The 21,594-nt window shown below is 42.2% G+C and overlaps 2 protein-coding genes across 5 annotated transcripts in view; both read right to left on the minus strand.

Moving 5' to 3' along the window:
• Positions 1-21,594, minus strand: part of LOC146972750 (NACHT, LRR and PYD domains-containing protein 3-like) — a 74,009-nt gene that overhangs the window by 30,539 nt on the left and 21,876 nt on the right. Inside the window, exons 1-11 of one of the 4 annotated variants that reach the window (XM_085803161.1) lie at positions 13,165-13,503; positions 8,594-8,695; positions 8,064-8,106; positions 4,710-4,823; positions 4,541-4,601; positions 4,129-4,351; positions 2,051-3,848; positions 1,739-1,909; positions 876-1,049; positions 580-753; positions 315-361 (exon numbers count right to left, since the gene is read on the minus strand). In XM_085803161.1, the coding sequence (XP_085659287.1) occupies positions 315-361; positions 580-753; positions 876-1,049; positions 1,739-1,909; positions 2,051-3,848; positions 4,129-4,351; positions 4,541-4,601; positions 4,710-4,823; positions 8,064-8,106; positions 8,594-8,690 (2,902 nt within the window). In that variant the 5' untranslated portion in view covers positions 8,691-8,695; positions 13,165-13,503. Of the gene's footprint in view, positions 1-314; positions 362-579; positions 754-875; positions 1,050-1,738; positions 1,910-2,050; positions 3,849-4,128; positions 4,352-4,540; positions 4,602-4,709; positions 4,824-8,063; positions 8,107-8,593; positions 8,696-13,164; positions 13,504-21,594 lie in introns of those variants that run through there. The other 3 variants (XM_085803160.1, XM_085803159.1, XM_085803162.1) reach the window with 3 other exon arrangements.
• On the minus strand, positions 16,273-21,059 carry LOC146972752 (NACHT, LRR and PYD domains-containing protein 3-like). Its single transcript, XM_085802152.1, has 6 exons — positions 19,390-21,059; positions 18,672-18,839; positions 18,165-18,338; positions 17,875-18,048; positions 17,579-17,625; positions 16,273-17,129 (listed from the first exon to the last, which is right to left on the minus strand). Exons 1-6 carry the CDS (start codon positions 21,057-21,059, stop codon positions 16,594-16,596), a joined length of 2,769 nt encoding a protein of 922 aa, XP_085658278.1. The 3' UTR covers positions 16,273-16,593.

The raw sequence follows: 21,594 nt of genomic DNA on the forward strand, positions 1-21,594 counted from the left end.
CTCAGTCTCAAACCTACTGTAGCTCATCCATCAACCAATAGTCCATCAACCAAAAAGAGGTGATTATCAATCATTGTGTAGGACACTCAGGCTACTGCCATTACACTCTGCAGCTGTATATGGTCGTCGAATCTACTGATCATCTGTCAAAGTCTCATTATGACCCCTAACGCTAAGACACCTTCTTCAAGTATCTACAATCAAGTCCAGTTGACCAAGATACCAGGTTTGACCGGTGCCAAAGTTTCTCCATGTGATCAGCACTGTGACTGCACACTGTGTGTGATGCCACCAATGAATCTCTTTTAACTTACATTTAGTCAGTCCAGGTTTTAGCCAGCATTCTGCATTGTGGTCGACTCTGTGGGGAAAATGTGAAACATGCTGTCAAGAAGATCTGGATCACAAGTTACAGAAAGTCATTTCTCATTAAAGATGTCAGCCTGAAGTAAGACTTGTTCTAAACTGCCACCAATCAAATTTCATAATTTTTTTTATCAATATCAATGGAATAGTAATGAAACGTTCTTGTGATATAACAGCAGGCGGACTGTGTTTTTTCTTTCTTTTCTTTTTTACCTCAGTTTTGCTAATTCACATTGTCCCTCCTCCAGAGCTTCAGAGATGAGCTTCACTCCAGACTCTCCCAGGTGATTGTAGCTCAGGTCAATCTCTTTCAGGTAGGAGGGGTTGGACTTTACTGCTGAGGCCAAGAAACCACAACCTCTCTCCGTAACGCAGCAGAACGACAACCTGGTGAGAAGCAGAATTCAAATGAGACTCAAACAAAAACTACTAAAATGTAAAGAGGGAAATCTGAGTGTGTCAGGACAGAGTCATGGTGAGGGACAACCACTGGTCCACAGTAACGTTACCTGAGTGTTTCCAGTTTACAGCACTCATTTCTCAGTCCGATGCTGAGTCGCTGCACTCCCTCGTCTCCAATGTCATTGTCGCTCAGGTCCAGCTCCTGAAGCTGTGATGAGGAACAGCTGAGGACTGAAGCCAGCTGTTCACAGCAACTCTGGGTGAGACCACATCTTTTCAGTCTGAATGGACGAACAGAAACGTCATTATATATTAGGATAAATCCTACAGGGACCATGAGTGGATATTATCCCCTCTTTTCAAATGCCATCAGTGAGTGTACACAGGTTTTTTCTAAACCAGAAAGGAAGAGTGAGCTAATGTAGATGTTGTGTTAACACCAATGGCAACGAAACCCCATCTCTGTTGTCAGGTATTAGCAGATATTTTGACCAATGGAAAAGTGGCTTAAGTTTGGTAAAGGCCATCAAAGAGTCACATAAGTTATTTACTTCAGAAGACAAGGGTTGGCAAAAAACATGATCTACTTGTGCTTAAAGCAGAAGTAAGTGATCCGGTCGTTTTGGCTAACTTCTTGTCAGCCGATGGAGTTAGCAGTCCCCGCCCTCGTCCCTATGTCACCACATGCACGCGCATCCCTTGGCTGCACACACAGAGAGGACTGCCCCTTTATGCCGTTCTCTCTCCTCATTGGGTAAAGGTTGTAGGATACAAGGAAAGTTTTCTCCTCAGCTTACAGCAGAGCAGAGTGACGGACAGACCCGTGTTTCGGACCAAACACTATGTAAGTGATTGCCGTCGCAAGATATAACTATTTAAGACTATATTAACACAAACATTCCGCTTACTTCTGCTTTAACCTCCAGTAAGAAAATATCTGGAAGACATCCAGAAAATACATGTTGCTCACATGAGTGTCTTCAGTCTGCAGTGTGGACTCTGGAGTCCGGGGCAGAGGAGCTCAACTCCAGAGTCTTGTAAACTATTGTCACTTAAGTCTAAATCACACAGCTCTGATGCTGAGCTGAGAGAGGAGGACAGCGCCTGGCAGCAGGTTGCACTGAGTCCACAGTCATTCAACCTGATGGACAAAGACAAAAGACTTTAAGTTTGTATAACATGGAGTCATCTGCAACTCTGAGTTTGAAAGGCGTGCGCTTAAGGCTTAATAAAAAATCTGATATGTCATAAGGACATTTTGAAGATTAGCAGAGACACTTGCTTTGCTGATCTGGATGCTTTGAGGACCGGGAGGAGCCTCTGAAGACCTTCTTCATTCTTGGAGTACTTCTTCAGTTCAAACAGTTCTAGATCCTCCTGAGAAGTCAGCAACACAAAGACCAGAGCTGCCCACTGAGTTGAAGAGAACTCATCTGTACTAGAGTCTCGACCTGAGTCCAAGTACTTCTGGATCTCGTCCACCAGAGAGTCATCGTTCAACTCGCTCAGACAGTGGAAGAGATTTATACACCTGTCAGGGTGAGGACTCTGCTGGATTCTGTCTTTGATGTACTTGATGGTTTCATTCATGGTTTCCTCGTGACTTTGAGAGTCACAGGTTTGGACCTGTATCTTCAGGCCTCTGAGCAGATCCTGACTGGAGTCCAGAGAGAGTCCGAGGAGGAAACGCAGGAAGAGATCCAGGTGGCCATTGTTGCTTTCTAAAGCACTGTCCACTGCTGCTTTGTGTACGTCGGACACAGACTTTGCTTTGGGTGATTCTCCAGATTCCTTGATCATCAGGTTGACACCACTGACCTTGTACATCACATGGACAAACAGGGCTGCAAGAAACTCTTGGACAGACAGATGGACAAAGCAGAAGACTTGGTGCTGCAACCAGGACTCTTCCTTGAAGACCTGAGTGCAGACCCCTGAGTAGATAGATGCCTCTTTGACATCAATCCCACACTCTCTAAGATCCTCCTCATAGAAGATCAGGTTGCCTTTCTGCAACTGCTCGAAGGCCAACTTCCCAAGGGACATAATCGTCTTGTAAGTGTGTTGAGGGTCCAGTTCTTGCTCTTTGCGGTACTTGTCTTGCATCTGTGTGGTCTGGTGTGCCAGGAAGTGGATGTACATCTGAGTCAGTGTCTTTGGCATCTCCCCTCCTCCTGCACAGGCAAACATTTTTTCAAGGACAATGGAGGAAATCCAGCAAAACACCGGCACATGGCACATGATGTGGAGACTTCTGGTTGACTTGATGTGAGTAACTACTCTTTTGGCCAAGTATTCATCATCAATTTTCTTGTGGAAGTACTGTGCCTTCTGTTGGTCACTGAACCCTCGTATCTCAGTCACCCGGTCAACATACTGTGGAGGGATGCGACCGGCTGCAGCCGGTCGGGTAGTGATCCACACACTGGCTTTTGGTAGCAGATTACCTGCAATGAGGTTTTTTAGCAGCACATCTACTGAGGCCACCTGTGTAGCATCAGTACATCTCTTATATCCATTAAAATCCAGATCCAGTCTGCATTCATCAAGACCGTCCAGTACAAACAGGACTTTGTACATCTTCAGGTCTTTGAGTCCAGATTCTTTCAGGCCTGGAGTGAGGACATACAGAAGCTCCATCAGGCTTGTTTCCTTATCTCTGAGTAAATTCAGCTCCCTAAAAGGAAGTGAAAACAGGAGCTGGATAACCTGATTGGCCTTGTCCTCAGACCAGTCCAGCATGAACTTCTGTGCCAGGACAGTTTTACCGATTCCTGCGATCCCCTGGGTGAGAACTGATCTGATTGGTTTGTTAGGTTTGGTTAAGGGCATGAAGATGTCGTCACACTTGATTGGTGTGTCTACTGACCTTGGTCGGTTGACAGCCTTCTCAGTTTGTCTCACCTCATGTTCCCTATTGACTTCTCTGATGCCTCCATCAAGTAGATAGAGTTCTGTGTATATTTTATTGAAGGGTATGACATTTCCCTGGTGTCTAATCCCTTCAGACATGTACTCATATGTCTTTCTCATAGAGGATTTATGTTTCTGCTGATACACGTCGAGTTCTCCATAAAACCCTAATGGAAGAAAGATTCATCATTAGCCAACTTCAAAAAACTGTAAATGATAGGGCTGAACAAAGACTATTTATCTGTCTATATATCATATAAAGATTGGACAATGTGTGCTTAACAGCAACTTCCTGTTTCATGGCAACACGTAAAACAGCAATTAATTTGCAAAGTTTGTTTCCCAAAGTTTGATGTGCCTACCAAATTTCATACATGTATTAGCAACATACGTATCTGAACTCACATACACATAATCTTGGATAGTTCAATATCTCTAATCTCTTACTTTGCTGGAGGAGGGTGACATACGCATCTTGTTTCATGGTCTTCAAAACATGCAGGACGATCTGTAGAAATCCTTCTTTGGCTCCAGTTTCTGACTCAATCAGTTCTTCATCGACCACCTCCTCCTTTTCTTTACCTTCCTCACTCTCTCCACTGGGACTGATGACGTTCCAAACTCTCATGATGTTTGATTTCATGAACTTGAACACTTTGTCCTTAAAATCCTGAAATAAAATAAAAAATCTGTTTAATAATATTTTCCATATCTATGATAAATGGAGAACTTAGTGAAGAAATCAGTGCTGCATCTTTTTCTTTGTCAGGTCTGCTGGCAGCAGCTATCTGTTAGTCTGTAGTGCACATAGCAGGAGGCCAACCCCCCCACAGAGCTCCTTTCTTTAAAATACACCCACCTTTTGGTTCAGGGTCTGACTTGAAGCAGTCTGGTCACTGGAAGCTCCTGAGTGTGTCTCTCTGTAAATACATTAGCAGACTGAAAACACAGGAAGATCTCACACTGACAGTAATGATGTTTTACAGAAATATTTTATTCAGTGTTGGAGGACACGTTGTCCTTCTCACCGTTCATCAGGAGGAAACTCTGCTCCACTGAAGAGCAGAGGATGGATCATGGACTGGTCGCTCTTCAGGGAGACTCCACTGGGACATGAAGACGCTGCTGCTGCTGGTTGGACTCTGTAACCAAGGACAAGATGAAACATGTCTCTTCTGATATTTAGAAGGCTTCTTCTCTCTTGTCACTGCTCAGGGGCAGACTCTGCCTATGGACAAGCTCTCACCACTCGACCACCAGGCACCCGCAAAGCTTCTTTAATTTTTTCGGATTACTCATATGCAGTGTTGGGTAGTAACGCGTTATTAGTAACGCTGTTACGTAACGCCGTTACTTTTTTCAGTAACTAATAACGTAACGCGTTGTTTTTTAAAATCAGTAACTCCGTTTCCGTTACCAGACGCTGCGTTACTCCGTTCCTTTTGGTGAGGTTTTACAGCGGCACACACTTCCCATTACATTTTAGCGATCAATAAAGTTTAATTGAATTGAAAGAAAGACAGAGCACACTGCAACACTGTGAAAAACAAAACGCTGTGGTGGCCGCCCTCTAGCGTCCCACACGTAATCAAACACGCTCCATGAGGACTGAGGACTGGACCGGTCAGGGCAGGGCATGACGGCGAGCTAAGATAACGTTTGCTAACGCAGCATCCAAGACCGAAGCTGTGTCCCAGTTCAAGCCCCTAACTGGGACACGAGAGTCACAGCGAGCACACACCAGCAGCCAGTCCACCTGAGCAGCAGCGGTATTGGAGTCCGACAGACGGACTGCTGAAACGGTAAACACAGAGTGATCGCTCTGGGTAAACACAGCTGATCGATCGATAAAAAAATGCAGCTGGAGTAAATTTAGTACTTTCCGTCATTAAATCAGGTTCTTGGACGTAACTCGGTCAAAGTAGTATCCTCAAGATGTTTGCAGTTCTGTCATGCTGCTGTAGGCTACATGCTGACATCATGCAGCATGATGATGATGATGATAATGATGGTATAATTTTAAAGATAAAAACCGTTTTTTCATCAGCATCAGTACAGAACTGAAATGAGGTTAGAGGGGAATTCAATCAACCTTTATTTAATGGGAGCATTGGGGAAAAAACGTTTTAAAGTAATGTAAAAGTTACTTTCTCAGTAACGCATTACTTTTTGGTTAAAGTAACTGAGTTACTAACTGAGTTACTTTTTTAATGAAGTAACTAGTAACTGTAACTAGTTACTATTTTTCAGTAACTAGCACAACACTGCTCATATGATTCTTTTTCGCATTTACCTTCCTTGTTTGACAAAAAGAAATTGCCAGCAGTCCTCCCCTTTACTACATCCACACAAGGCACCCCTATCGAGTTTGTGACCTCTTAACTCTTTCGCGACCGCACTAATTTCTCATCACATCCGCTCCGGACTACATGTTTTTGGCTATTTGTTTACCTTTTTTCTCATGTCGAAGCGAACTCTGTACATCACCTAGAAACAGTTTTCACGTGGTTGAAGAGTGACTTTCCAACGTGCTCCTTGGAAAACGGCTAGTTTTTCCTACGAAGGAGAAGAAGAGAGCTGGGTTTCTCCAAGAACGGAGCTCCCGCTCTAATTTCAGAGAAAAATGCACTTTTGTGTCAAGTGGCAAACGGCTCATTTTACCGGTACTCTGCAGTGTGGCTTGTCTCCCAAATAATTTCTACGGCTAAATAAGTATTTTTGTAGGCTAATCTGGGGGGTGCTGCGGCGTGGAGTGCAGCGGTGTGGGTCTCTGGCCACAGCGGAGCAGCTCCGTGACACTCCCGTGTGACTGGCCGGCGATGAGTGCTCTGGGGCGGGGGCGGCAGCTCACAGCGGTGCTGTGCGGCTGCAGCAGACAGGCATCAGCAGAAGGATACGTACATGACGTCACGTGGAAGCGGTGCATTTAAGGTCTATAAATGCCTGGGGAAATGTAGCTTCTGTGGACGCTACCGCGCTACTGATCAGTAAAATAGCTTAACTACTGAAAAGCTATTTGATGTAGAAAACAGCGACGCTACGACCACGCTACTGAGAAATGTAGTTAAGTTACTAACGCCGCTACTTGTAACGTCGCTACTGCCCAACACTGAGCACGCTACACTTTGTCCCCAGAGTGCAGCTCTGAGGACAAAGTGTTATGTTTTGATTGTAGTTTAAAACAGTTTTACATATCAGAGGACTACCGTATTCACACACAGGGTACCTGAGAGTGTTTGTTATCTTAATCTGTAAAAAAAAAAAATGGTTTTGACGAGTTAACTCGTAGACGATCCTGAACGTTCAGCACGCTGTGACGAGTTTACTCCTCAATTGTCGCAAAAGAGTTAAAGGAATAGTTCACCAAAAAATGAAATTCAGTCATTATTGACTCCCCCTCATGCTGATGAATACTCTAGTTTTTTATTCCTCAAAGTGCATCTGGAGACCCAGGAGGCCGGTTCGTAGTCCAACCAAAACTTTATATGAGAGTAATAGGGCCCGACACAAAAACGTCCATAAAACTACACAAAAACCATTTCATATTCCTCCACACTGCTCGTCCACTGCAATCCAAGTGTCCTGAACGAATATAGTGAAGAGTTTACTGGAAAAAAAACATAATTTAGGTCCATAAAATTACACAAAAACCATTTCATATTCCTCCTTACTGCACGTCTGCGACAATCCAAGTGTCATGAAGGGATATAGTCCAGAGTTTACCCGAAACAACTTCACTTAGGCAAGTCTGCGTTCACGCAATGCACGCAGAGCGCGCACCAGGCAAATTCAATACAGGACTGCTTAGGCTGTAAAAATGTCCTAAATGACGTTGTTTCCGAGCAATGTTAAAGATGCTGTTATGTGTTATATGACATAACTTTGTCTTTTGGAGTCGGCCCAGGAACAGCGGTAGCAGGATATTTGATGTTTCAGCCCAGTGCCATACAACGGAGTATTAGGGCCACATTGAGAAAAACATTTTTTTACAGACTTCCTAGAAAAAGTCATAATTTTACGAGAACGAAAACACCTAACATCATAATAAACCACGATCATCAATCTTAGAGCTACATTGCCACCTACCAGACTTCAGTGTGGTACATTGTATCACTGTTGTTGTCTTTTCTGCAGTCGTAACTCGTTGATTGCGCACGTGATTAGTGTGGTACAGTGTAAAGTGCAGAGGAGAGAGGGAGGGAATGCTGTTTTTACAGGATTGTCCGTCCCACAAGTGACTAACATTTTTGTGAAAAAGCATTTAATTAATTGGTTGCAATAGGATTGTGAAGAGGATTTCAAGCAATTTTGTAAAAAAAAAAAAAAAGCTCCAAAATAGGATCTCCAACCCTACCTTTAATATTTCTAGCAGGTCTACTTACACATCAGACGTTCTTCCTCCATCTGCTCTCTTGTGCCTTTCACCTTTAATAAAAACAGAAAACAACTCAGATTTTATTCTGGGCTTTTATCTGTGAAAAGTCAAATGAACACAGCTGTGAAACTAGTTTGACAAACAGTGAACATTTTTTAATACAAATATAACATATTGGTGCAAAAACATAAGCACGGTGTGTTTCATATGACAACTTATTTATATATTTTTTTGGCTTTTTTGCCTTTATTTGATAGCACATAGTGAGATAGACAGGAAAGGGGGAGGCAGAGAGAGGAGGAATGACATGCAGGAAAGGTCTGCCCGACGCGGGATTCAAACCGGGGACGCCTGCGTTGAGGACTGTAGCCTCTACATGGGGCGGCCACTTTAACCACTGTGCCATGCACCGCCCCAATATGACAACTTATTTATACAATAATATAATATTTTGAATCTATAATTTGGCTTTTTGTGATTAGTGATGTTAAATTGAGTCTGTAGCTTCCACTATAAAAAACAAAAAACATGTTTTACCTGGTCTTTCTGTCTTCCTTTGTCTCTGAGCTTCTTCATCTGGTTTCCTGTCTCCTCCCTCCTCGGGTACGAGGTCTGATTGATTCTGTGTCTTCATTTCACCTGTAGAGAAGAAAGAAAACACAGGTTCAGTTAAAGACCAGGTAAACCAAGAATAATAGTCTTTTAAGTTTATAATACCACAGGAAAACACATTATTAACCACTCTGTCAAATTTGAAGGACTAAAAAAGTCGTTAAGTATATAAAATTCTGCATCAAAGTTGTCAATAAATGAGCAGCATTCTCTGCCTCAGGACAGTGAGGGTGTGTCCACTGCAGGCAAAGAAACCACGCCCCCTGGCAGGAGAGCTGGGCTTCACTGAACGTCCCTGATACACAACCTAAAAATATACACGTCGTCATGAAATAAAGATGGGAAAGTGATCTCAAACACACTCCACCACACACCCCAGACCTCAGCACTGACACAGCTGATAAAACTTCAGGAAATATTTCTCACCTCAACTCTTGGTGTCTAAAACAGTCGGCAGCAGCAGCTTCATCCAGCTGCAACAGGTTATAATCCACCATGCTGCTCCTGTTTACATCTCATTCCTGGTCAGCGTGTTGCATCCATTTGCATTGTGTGAAAAAAATAACGTTTTTTTCTTTAGCGTCACATGTCCTGACAGGAAAGGTCGACAGGAGGAGACAGTGAAGCCTCTCTGGACCTCGTACCGAGTCCAGACCACCAGTCCAGACCACTCGTGACACACGGCGTCCGAGCTGAGCAGTGGGCCGTGTCCCGGTGGGAGAAGACCAGGGTAAACAACACGGTAGAGCCGGTTGATCAGAAACACCTACAGCTGTTGCCGCAGCTAAAAACTTTTTTTCCCCTCACACAATGCAAATGGTTGAAACTGGCAGACCGCGCGGAACGAGACGTAAACGGGAATAATATCAGTGGATTATTAACTGTTCGAGCTGGATGACTGATGCTGCTGACTGTTTTAGAGAGTAAAGTAAGGAATATTTCCTGGAGGATGGACCAGCTGTGTGGCTGCTTGGATGTGTGGCGGACTGACACGTTTTTTTTCAGTGTTGTTGTCTGGTCTCCTGTGTGTCTGGTTGTGTGCGTGAGTGGAGGCTGTTTGGTTGGACAGGGGTGTTAATGAGGGAGACCCTGGTCAGAGACGGTGTTTACGTTGCTGCTGTGTGTGTGTGTGTGTAACGTTGTGAAGGATCCTCGGTGTGTGACCGGAGGTTTTTTTTAATTATTATTATTAGTTTATTTAGGGGACATTGTGCAATGACATTAATCATTTACAGAAAATGAGAAGATGGTTGCACCAGATTTAGCTTATAGCTAATTTCCATCTGCAGTCCCAACATGTAACATACAGTATAACAAATGCAGACCACAAACTACTATACAAGAGTGATACACAAATAGACAGTAGACAGCACATAGACAATACAAAAAAAAAGAAAGAAACAGTTTCCACATCTAAAAAGACCAGATCAAATGTTGCAAATGTTACACCTGAGAGAGGTAGCTACCCTATCCTATATGATCAATGGAGAGAAAAGCTAAGTCTTACAAGATACAGAATATATATAAAACATTTTAGAATTCCATAGTTCATATTCCATAAGGTTTTAAGAAAATTTCATGGATTGGGTGCATTGAGAAATACTAAGATACATTTTTTTTAAAAGACTAACTGAGTAAGAAGTGCCCTGCTTTTAAACATGCTGGCAACTTTGGTTCTCCAGTAGCCATTGTTTTAAATGATGAGAGAAATTGAAATGATTTGATCTGCTTTTCAGGGTTTCAGGCAGCTTGTTCCATTTTTTGATGGCTGTCCATGAAAACACAGATTGTGCAAAGGAGGAGTGTCGCATGGGGATAATGCAGTCACCCCTGGATACTGATCTTGAGACTCTGATTGTCGACTCGGACCGGAGCTGTACAACATTTTTCAGAGGGTTTCAGCCTCTCTCCCCGCGGTGACTGCTGTTTATCAGGGTGTGAATACGTTAACGTTAGCACTGTAAACTCGTTATATGAAGGAACAAGACAGTAGTGGTCTCCCCTGTGTGTGAACATTACGTTTAGTTAGCTGGCTGTTTCCCCTTTTAGGCAGGCCGCTTTACGGTGAAAGCATGTTTTTTTCACAAAAATATAATTTCTGCATGTAAAAGTAAATTTTCTTGCTGTCAACTTAATCAACTGTTTTGCCAAAGCAAATTGATTCAGGTAGAAAAACTTCTATGATACATGATGATGAACTACCAACACATAAAACCATGTGATGATGCTGGCTGAAAATTAGCCTGAATTAGCCTGAAGAGAGGTCGTTTTTTCTAAAATGGGGGTGTTGGGGTAAAGTGAGACAAATGCTGCGGGGTAAAGTGAGACCATGGATGTATTATAATAAATCCAAGAGTGAGACACTGTGAGCACACCACACACAAAGATTTACACTAGAATCTCGTCCCCCAAGCCAGAAATCTCGCCTGATCAATGATCTGTAGCCACACTGCTTTGTTATGCTAGGTGCTCTCAGTCAGCTCGCTTATTAATTGGTTATTAACTAAATTTTAGTCACATTCCACTTTGTCGGCTCCCCACACACAAGAGGACTTTTGATTGAAATGGTCAATTGTCGGGGCCTACAATCTGACCCCCAGACTATCTAACTGGTTCTATCTGTCAATTGAATGTTAATTAAAACATTCTGTGTTGTATTTGATTTTGTTCTTGAGTCACTTTGTGTTGAGAAAACAAAAGTGCTTAATTGACCAATCCCCATGATTCTGCTACTAGTCCGACATTAGTTCTGGGAAGTGTGGTTGTCAAGCTGTCAGGATTCTAGCTGTTACATGTGTTGTTACGGTAGTTTCAGAGTGGAAAAAGTAAGTGGATCAGTTTACCCCATTGATTTTTCTAGTTTGTCTCAGTTTACCCCTGAGCTGGGGTAAAGTGAGACACGAGACCACTTTTTTTTAAACAATCATATTCGTTCTAAATACATTCTGATCATTTCCATTTCTAGGCAACATCCTGAATTAAAGCAGAAGTAAGCGATCCGGTCGTTTCGGCTAATGCTGCGTTCCAGGCAGGCTTTTGAAACCGTAAATTACAGCTTCAAGTCACAAGTTACGACTTTGTAGCGTTCCAGGCAACCCACTCGTGTTTCTCCGACCTGTTTTACCTGTGAAAGTCACTATAACGGCCACTCGTAACTTCTGACCCGTGAACTCGTACCAGATCGAACTGGTACGACTTCACAGGTCGGAAAAACACCAGTTACGAGTTGCCTTGAACGCACCATAACAGTCCTCGTCCCTACGTCACCACATTCACGGCGTCCCTTGGCTGCACACACAGAGAGGACTGCCCCTTTATGCCATTCTCTCTCCTCATTGGATAAAAACTGTAGGATACCAGAAAAGTTTTCTCCTGGGCTCAGAGCAGAGCAGAGTGACTGACAGACCCGTGTTTCGGTCCAAACACTCTATGTAAGTGATTGCTGTCGGAAGATATAACTATTTAAGACTTATATTAACACAAATATTCCGCTTACTTCTGCTTTAATGGGAAATGTGTAAATTTTACTGATAAATCATTTTAGCTCGCTTAGAGGGGAGCAAATGTAAAAAGTGTCTCACTTTACCCCACTCTCCCCTAGATCTCACCAAGTTCACTTCAGCTGTTCAGAGAAATAAAACAGCGCTTATGGTGGCGGCGGGGATTCCCCCGAGGGCAAGTGAGCGGGGGCGACTCAACCCATTTTTGGAACGCAGCCACGGTCTCTGAGGCCTAGCTCCACAAGGAAATTATGAATGGCAAAAAGACTTTTTGCATGTTTTGAGGGACACATTTAAGACCCAATTAACATGTTAAGAAGAATTTGGTTTACCCAGTCTTAACAATGCTATTTGTTCTGTAGGCCGAGAGCAATGGACCCCCCCCACACACACACACACACACACCAAATGTAAAAAAAAAAAGGGTTTTTTTTGTGAAGTGAGAACCTGTCAGCTATTTATCACAGAGGCCGTCAATAAAGTAGCAGAAAGGTGGAGAGGGGAAAGTAAATAGCCTAATTTTTCAGAGAAAAGAGTCACCCCATGTTTTCAGTTTTAGGCTACCTGTGTTACCTGTGTTTTCAGTTTATCACCCCTGTCAAATCTTTAAACTGTGCCCTTATTGGGGTCGTTCATATGTTCCCACATCTCTAACATTTGTTCTCAAAATTGGGCCCTATTCCCACATTTACTTTTTCATAAATTTGCAATAGATTTCACCCCATTTCTCCCTATTTGGTAGGTAATTACACCCAAACTTTTATTCAGTATCGAGTAGCAAGAAATGTGGGAACATATTGGGCCCCCCATATCAAAACCTTATATACGTTATTAATAAATTGACAGACATCTGTGGGTTTTTATTTATTTATTTATTTATTTTTTAACTAACTTCTAAACAGGCTAAAACTTAGAAATCAAAACAAATCCGCGGTTTGTTTAATTTCTTACGCCGTTTCATGTCAGGATTTTTTTCAAACATAACCAGCAACTCACCTTTTAACGGGTGGAGACGGTGGAGACGCTGTCGGTGTGTCCTCGCTGCGTTTCACCGTCTGATAACAACAGAAACACCAGAGAAAAAGTTGTGTGACGCAGTTAAATATCCATGAACATTCCTTTATGGAGCAGGCTACTTCCAGAAAGACAGTAAGTTGCTCAGTTGGAGACTCCGCTGCAGCTCAGTCTGCTCTCTTGCTTTATTCAGGCTGTTCAGACAAAACCTGTGACGATGTTATTAATTAAATTAATTAAAATTAAAACACTGTAATCGATTGTTTTTTGTATGTCGCGTGACTGTCGCTTTGCATTTTAAAGTGATCTCGTCCTCTAGGATCACCACAAACTCGTCTGGTTTCCACAGATATAAATAGAGTTTTGATTACAGCGGTGTCCGGTGGCAGTAGCTACAAACTCCACTGTGGTTTATTATGGAAGCACATTTAAGCCAATGTAAGAAAAGTAAAAGAGAGCGAGAAAAAAAAAAAAAAATATATATATATATATATATAATAACAGTGTGATAAAATTCATAAGTCACAATTATTAATTCATAATTATATTTTTAAAAAGTCATGATGGTAATAAAATGTATAATTATGTGAAAAAAGTCAAAATTATGAGATTAAAAGACATAACTAAGAGACAAAGTCACAAGTATAAGAAAAATAATAATCAACGAAAAAGTAGCCTAATAATTGTGTGAGAGCATTTCATAATCATGAGATAAGTTGAATTGATCAAATAAAAACCTGATAACTGTGTAACAAAATTACATAACTGAGATGAATTGACTTTAATGCAATGGTTATGTAATAAAAAGTCATAATAAAGAGATGAAAGTATTTTTAAAAGTCTGTCAGATATGTGGAAAACAATGTTCTTTATATCTCTAAACTGTATATTTGATGTTCCATCAGAGACGATTGTAAGTCCTGCCTTCCTGTTTCCATGTAACTGCACAGCCTGTGTCTGCCTCTTCCACTTCATGTGGAGTGACAGAGAGAGACATCAGGCTGAGCAAACGAGGGTTCTGTGTATATTTTATTGAAGGGTATGACATGTCTATAATCCCTTCAAACATACTGTATGTCCCCCTCATAGAGGATTTATGTTTCTGCTTCTTCTGATACATGTTGAGTTCTCCATAAAACCCTGAGGGAAGAAAGATCCATCATTAGCCAACTTCAAAAACTGTAAATGGATAGGGCTGAACAAAGACTGTCTATATGTAGCCCTGTGGAAATGTATGAATATTAAAATGGCATAAGTTTAAATAAATAAGTTAATTGCATAATAAATAGCAGTTAAGATTAAAAAGAGCCTAAATTAATGGTTAATACATGTCATTTAAGGTTAAAAATTAAGTTAAAATCATTAAGTAAAAAGTGAATACTGGGTAATGTTATTGGTGTATTGAAATATGCATTTAATATGTTAATTATTTGTTTGGATAAGTAGTCAACTAGTATAAAATTACATGATGCCGTGGACTGGTTTTTCTCCTGTCCTCCCCAATTGTTTCAGCCACCAGCCGCCACTGGTGTGCACATGCCTGGTTTATACAAATCTCTTAATGAAAAAGGTTTAATTACCAGAAGTAACCGGAACTCAAAGCTCGATGGCGACCTCTGCTGGTCAAAATGCGGTACTGCAGAATGTTTCACAACAACCGATCGATAGTACAGGAATGGAGTGATAGATGATAAACACATGCATGAATTTATGAATAAATAACTAAACTGATATATGAATAAACACGTTCCATTATTGCACTGTCGATTTATTTGGACACTGCTCCTTATGACAAATTCTGTTCGTAATTCAATCTGTGCAAACCAACAATGACACATATTGAGGTTATATCTTTTAGAGTTTATACATGAATAGGGAGGTTATATTCTTTTTATTTGTACATGTGAAATAAGGCACTGTTACATAACAATTTCCCACAGGCGATTAATAAAATATTTCTGAAGGTTTTCTGGATTTTAATGCAGCTTGTGATTTTCAGTCATTGATTGATCTGAACTCACATACCATCATCATTGAGCCAAACCACTGAGCTGTTTATCAGTTTATAGTCTCCATGGTTGATGTCATGTAATCAGTTCAGTTTTGACTGTGACAGATGTAACAGACACAGTTGGATAAAATCAGATATCACATTTTATTTTACATACCCCGTAGATGTTTATTATTACAATCAAGTTCAAATATATTAATCATTCATATTTTTGTCTTTATTATGGATTACAAAAAGTATCATTGGTTCATTGGGGATTAACTCCTGTGTAAACGTGTATCTAAACAAAAACATCACAAACAAAAACTGAAGCATGTTGAGCCAAGAACCAAAACCTCTCTCCGAGCAGATGGAGCCACGTCCCCTCTGTTTGAGTTGCATGTTACAGTAATGTATGTTTGTCCAAAATCACAATGATAATAATGATAATTATGATTATGAAATAAAACAAACTGTGTGATAAAGGGTATTCTAAAAGCAATGTTCTTTGTATATGATAATTTCAAATAAAAAGCTTTGAGTTATCATCAGGTTCCTATTTTTAAAAAACTGAAGAAAACTGAAGCAGGTGTACAGTGGATCATGTGACCTCTACACTACTCATCCCATAGTGATGGTGAAGTGAGTCTCTATGAATTAGTTATATAGGCCTACACATCTCTACTAAGGTTTTATTACCTTACATTACCTCAGTACCTCATCTGCTGATCAAAATGCGGTACTGCAGAATGTTTCACAACAACTGTAGGCTGCATAATTCCATCTGTACAAACTGAATGTAAATGCAATGTAAATAATAATAATGTAGCTACAAACTGTTCATAATGGGCAAGATATATTTTTTATTCTTTACATTTTGAATATAAAGTATAGTATTCTATTGCAGAATGTAACTTTAATCATTGGTCCGAGCTCCCACACGTCATCAATGATCAGTTCCATGGTTGATGTCATGTAGGCCTAATCAGTTCAGTTTTGACTGTGACAGATGTGAGAGAAACAGTTGGATAAAATCAGATATTACATTTTTTATTTTATTTTTTCTCCAGTCAGAGGGACCCTGTGATACTTTGACTGGAGATACTGAACCCACACTGTGTGAATACGACCAACCGTGTTAAGTGCTGTGATTGTTCCTAGAGGCTAGAAAAGTGCTATAAGTGCAAGTCCATTCACCATTTACCAATAAAGTTTCTAGTGTGACATCTAGTGGCAGTGAGGATCTTGTACCTTTTTCTAACAACTCTTAACAAATTTTCTCAAAAGAAAACAAAGAACACATCATCTGCTGCCTTACTCTCGTTGTGTTTTGTAGTTTCTCCACATGATGGGGAGACACCTGTTGGGGGACAGGTGAGGTATTTCACTGTCCAGAACTGCTGACAGGAAGATCCTCTGAGTTAGTTCAGCTGACACAGTCTGATAGAGCAGCTAGTTATCCTAAACCCTGGGTACAAAGGCTCGGTGAATGTGGTGAAGAAGGTGTAGAGATGTGTCAGTGACCTTCCAGGAGAGACTCTGTAGAAGGACAGGATGCCAGCCTCATAGTCCAGATACACCGCCACCCTGTGGCTGCCCCCAGAGGGAACTGCAATGGCAAAGCTCTTCTCGTTGTGATATGCAGTGTACCTCTGATCAGAACAGCGCAGAGCCCAAGACATATTGTTGTAACCAATCAAACAGTCGTTGCTGTCACCCTTGCGACCGATGCTCTTGTAGGTCACCCCAATCCCACCCCAGTTCCCTTCCCACTCCACCTCCCAGTAGCAGCGGCTGCTCAGGCCCTGCTGGGTCAGGACTTGGGGCCAGTAGTTAAACCTGTCAGGGTGGTCGGGATACGGCTGCTGCTCCAAGCCCTGGTAGGCTTTTTGGTTCCCATCAGAGATAATGAGGAGCTTGTGGGCGGTGTTCACATCCAATGTGAGATCACATGCATCTGAGGCAGGAGGAAGAGATCAAATTAGAAATAACACAAGTCTAATATCATCCACCACAAACATGGAGTTATGTTTTCTGTCTCAAATCTGCCCACAAACAAGGCCGAAAACTTGTCAAGTCCCTCACCTTCTGTAGCTCATTCATCAACCAATAGAAGTGCTCAGGCAGGACACTCAGGCCACTGCCATGTACCTTCAGCAGCTGTATCTGGTCTGAAGAACCACCTACTCTACTGACATCATTTGTCAAAGTTTTATTGTGAACTCAAACCCTAAAACACCAGTTGACTGAGATACCAGGTGTGAACTAGGCTACAGTGTTTCCCTGTGATCAGCACTGACACTCTCACTGGTCATTATATAATTGGACCCCCTGGAAGACGAGATGATGCATCTCAAGGGGTTATCCCTTAATAAAATTTGAAAATTAAATAATATCTTGTCTTACATTTAGTCAGTCCATGTTTTAGCCAGCACTCTGCACTGTGGTCGACTCTGCAGGGAGAATATGAAACATGTCATGAAGATCTGGATCACAAGGTACAGAAAGCATGAATAACCACCTCAAAGAGAAACAGGTACAGAATGGGTGTCTTTATATGGATATATATTTGCGCTTTTATCCCTTTATTATGATAAGATAATAAGAGAGACAGGAAATCAGTAGAAGGGCAAGTCAGGGACGGATTTTCAATGATACCCACTTTTGATGTAGTAGCCCACTGACTGTTTTTCTGTTTATACCTCAGTTTTGCTAATTCACATTGTCCCTCCTCCAGAGCTTCAGAGATGAGCTTCACTCCAGACTCTCCCAGGTGATTGTATCTCAGGTCAATCTCTTTCAGGTAGGAGGGGTTGGACTTTACTGCTGAGGCCAAGAAACCACAACCTCTCTCTGTAACGCAGCAGAACCACAACCTGGTGAACAGCAGAATTCAAATTAGACAAAAGCTACTAAACCGTAAAGAGGGAAAGCTGAGTGTGTCAGGACAGAGTCATGGTGAGGGACGACCACTGTTCCAGAGTAACGTTACCTGAGTGTTTCCAGTTTACAGCACTCATTTCCCAGTCCGATGCTGAGTCGCTGCACTCCCTCGTCTCCAATGTCATTGTCGCTCAGGTCCAGCGCCTGAAGCTGTGATGAGGAACAGCTGAGGACTGAAGCCAGCTGTTCACAGCATCGCTGGGTGAGATCACATCTGTTAAGACTGAATGAACAGAGAAGTCATTAGGATAAATCCTACAGGGACCACAAGTGGATATTATACCCCCTTTTCAACTGACGTAGATGTTTTTTCTAGGCCCTGGTAAACCCGGGGAGGAAGACAGAGCTAACATCGATGTTGTGTTGTGTGTACACCAATGGCAATAAAACCCATTTCTGTTGCCCTGTTGTCAGGTATTAGCAGGTTTTTTGATCAGTGGAAAAGGGGCTGAAGTTATTTACTTCAGAGGAAAGGGGGGCAAGGAAAGGGGCAAAAAACACAATAATCAACTGATGTTTAACTACCAGTAAGAAAATATTAGGAACTGTTGCTCACGTGAGTGTCTTCAGTCTGCAGTGTAGACTCTGGAGTCCGGGGCAGAGCAGCTGAACTCCAGAGTCTTGTAAACTATTGTCACTTAAGTCTAAATCACACAGCTCTGATGCTGAGAGAGAGGAGGACAGCGCCTGGCAGCAGGTTGCACTGAGTCCACAGTCATTCAACCTGATGGACAAGGACAAAAGACTTTAAGTTTGTATAACAGAGGCCTCCAACCTTTTTTCCTCTGAGAGCTACTTTTACAAAATGACAATGGCCGAGAGCTACTCATGTAACATTAATTCTTTACATTAGTAAAACAAAACTGTGTTTCCCACTCTTCATGGAAATAGTATGTTTTTAGCTTCTACAATACTGATAGGCTGAAATTATTATTTTCAGGTATTGTCCCTCCTCTATTAAATATGAAAGGAGGCTGAAAATCACAGGACATGTCTGTTCTGATGATACATGCACATACACACGCTTCAACCAAGGTGGCGCCTATGTAGGGACAATCCTGGATCAAGTTTTCAAATTTATGTAGGATTCATTAATCCTTTGGCGAGCTACTGGGAAAAGGGGCTGTGAGCTACTGGTAGCTCGTGAGCCACATGTTGGAGACCCCCGTTGTATAACATGGAGTCATCTACAACACTGAGTTTGACAGGTGTGTGCTTATGGTCTAACAAACAATCATATGATATGTTATGGGGAGATTTGCAGAGACACTTGCTTTGCTGATCTGGATGCTTCGAGGACTGGGAGGAGCCTCTGAAGACCTTCTTCATTCCTGGAGTACTTCTTCAGTTCAAACAGCTCTAGATCCTCCTGAGAGGTCAGCAACACAAAGACCAGAGTTGCCCACTGAGTTGAAGAGAATTCATCGGTACCAGAGTCTCGGCCTGAGTCCAAGTACTTCTGGATCTCCTTCACCAGAGAGTCATCGTTCAACTCGCTCAGACAGTGGAAGAGATTTATACACCTGTCAGGGTGAGGACTCTGCTGGATTCTGTCTTTGATGTACTTGATGGTTTCCTCATGACTTTGAGAGTCACAGGTTTGGACCTGTATCTTCAGGCCTCTGAGCAGATCCTGACTGGAGTCCAGAGAGAGTCCGAGGAGGAAACGCAGGAAGAGATCCAGGTGGCCATTGTTGCTTTCTAAAGCACTGTCCACTGCTGCTTTGTGTACGTCGGACACAGACTTTGCTTTGGGTGATTCTCCAGATTCCTTGATCATCAGGTTGACACCACTGACCTTGTACATCACATGGACAAACAGGGCTGCAAGAAACTCTTGGACAGACAGATGGACAAAGCAGAAGACTTGATCCTGCAACCAGGACTCTTTCTTGAAGACCTGAGTGCAGACCCCTGAGTAGATAGAAGCCTCTTTGACATCAATCCCACACTCTCTAAGATCCTCCTCATAGAAGATCAGATTGTCTTTCTGCAACTGCTCGAAGGCCAACTTCCCAAGGGACATAATCGTCTTGTAAGTGTGTTGAGGGTCCGGTTCTTGCTCTTTGCGGTACTTGGCTTGCATCTGTGTGGTCTGGTGTGCCAGGAAGTGGATGTACATCTGAGTCAGTGTCTTTGGCATCTTCCCTCCTCCTGCACTGGCAAACATTTTTTCCAAGACAATGGAGGAAATCCAGCAAAACACCGGCACATGGCACATGATGTGGAGACTTCTGGTTGACTTGATGTGAGCGACTACTCTTTTGGCCAAGTTTTTATCATCAATTTTCTTGTGGAAGTACTGCTCCTTCTCTTGGTCACTGAAGCCTCGTATCTCAGTCACCCGGTCAACATACTGTGGAGGGATGCGCCCGGCTGCAGCCGGTCGGGTAGTGATCCAAACACTGACTTTTGGTAGCAGATTACCTGCAATGAGGTTTGTTAGCAGCACATCTACTGAGGCCACCTGTGTAGCATCATAACATTTCTTATATACATTAAAATCCAGATCCAGTCTGCATTCATCAAGACCGTCCAGTACAAACAGGACTTTGTACATCTTCAGGTCTTTGAGTCCAGATTCTCTCAGGTCTGGAGTGAGGACATACAGAAGCTCCATCAGGCTTGTTTCCTCATCTCTGAGTAAATTCAGCTCCCTAAAAGGAAGTGAAAACAGGAGCTGGATGTCCTGATTGGCCTTGTCCTCGGACCAGTCCAGCATGAACTTCTGTGCCAGGACAGTTTTACCGATTCCTGCGATCCCCTGGGTGAGAACTGTTCGGATTGGTTTGTCATGTTTGGATAAGGGCTTGAAGATGTCGCCACACTTGATTGGCGTTTCTACTGACCTCGGTCGGTTGACGGCCTTCTCATTTTGTCTCACCTCATGTTCACTATTGACTTCTCTGATGCCTCCATCAAGTACGTAGAGTTCTGTGTACATTTTATTGAAGGGTATGACATTTCCCTGATGTCTTATTCCTTTAGACATGTATTCATATGTCTTTCTCATATGGAATTTATGTTTCTGCTGATACATGTTGAGTTCTCCATACAACCCTAAAGGAAGAAAGATTTATCATTAGCCAACTTCAAGAAACTACTTTTTCCTTAAATGGTTGGGCAAGGCATTCAGTAACGCAAAGGTCTTAAGATCAGATCGACCAAATGTGATGTACAAGTTTTTAAAAGTACGTTGCTTACTTCCTCTAAGTTTTATCGCCGCAATATGTTTTTGTAATTGATATGTCTACCAAATTTCACACACGTGGTAGAAAACATATGACTCACACACACATACATTTGAGCAGCAGTGGCTCAGGAGGTAGAGCAGGTCGTCTAATAATCAGAGGGTTGGCGGTTTGAATCCCGCTCTGTCCCAGTCGCTGTCGTAGTGTGCCTGAGCAAGACACCTTACCAACCTTGCCTCGAGTGAATGTGTATGAATGCTCATTGGTGGTTGGAGGGGTCGTTTGGCG

Source organism: Trachurus japonicus, chromosome 16, assembly GCF_045865225.1.
Source record: "Trachurus japonicus isolate A0001 chromosome 16, Traja_1.0".
Classification (NCBI taxonomy): domain Eukaryota; kingdom Metazoa; phylum Chordata; class Actinopteri; order Carangiformes; family Carangidae; genus Trachurus; species Trachurus japonicus.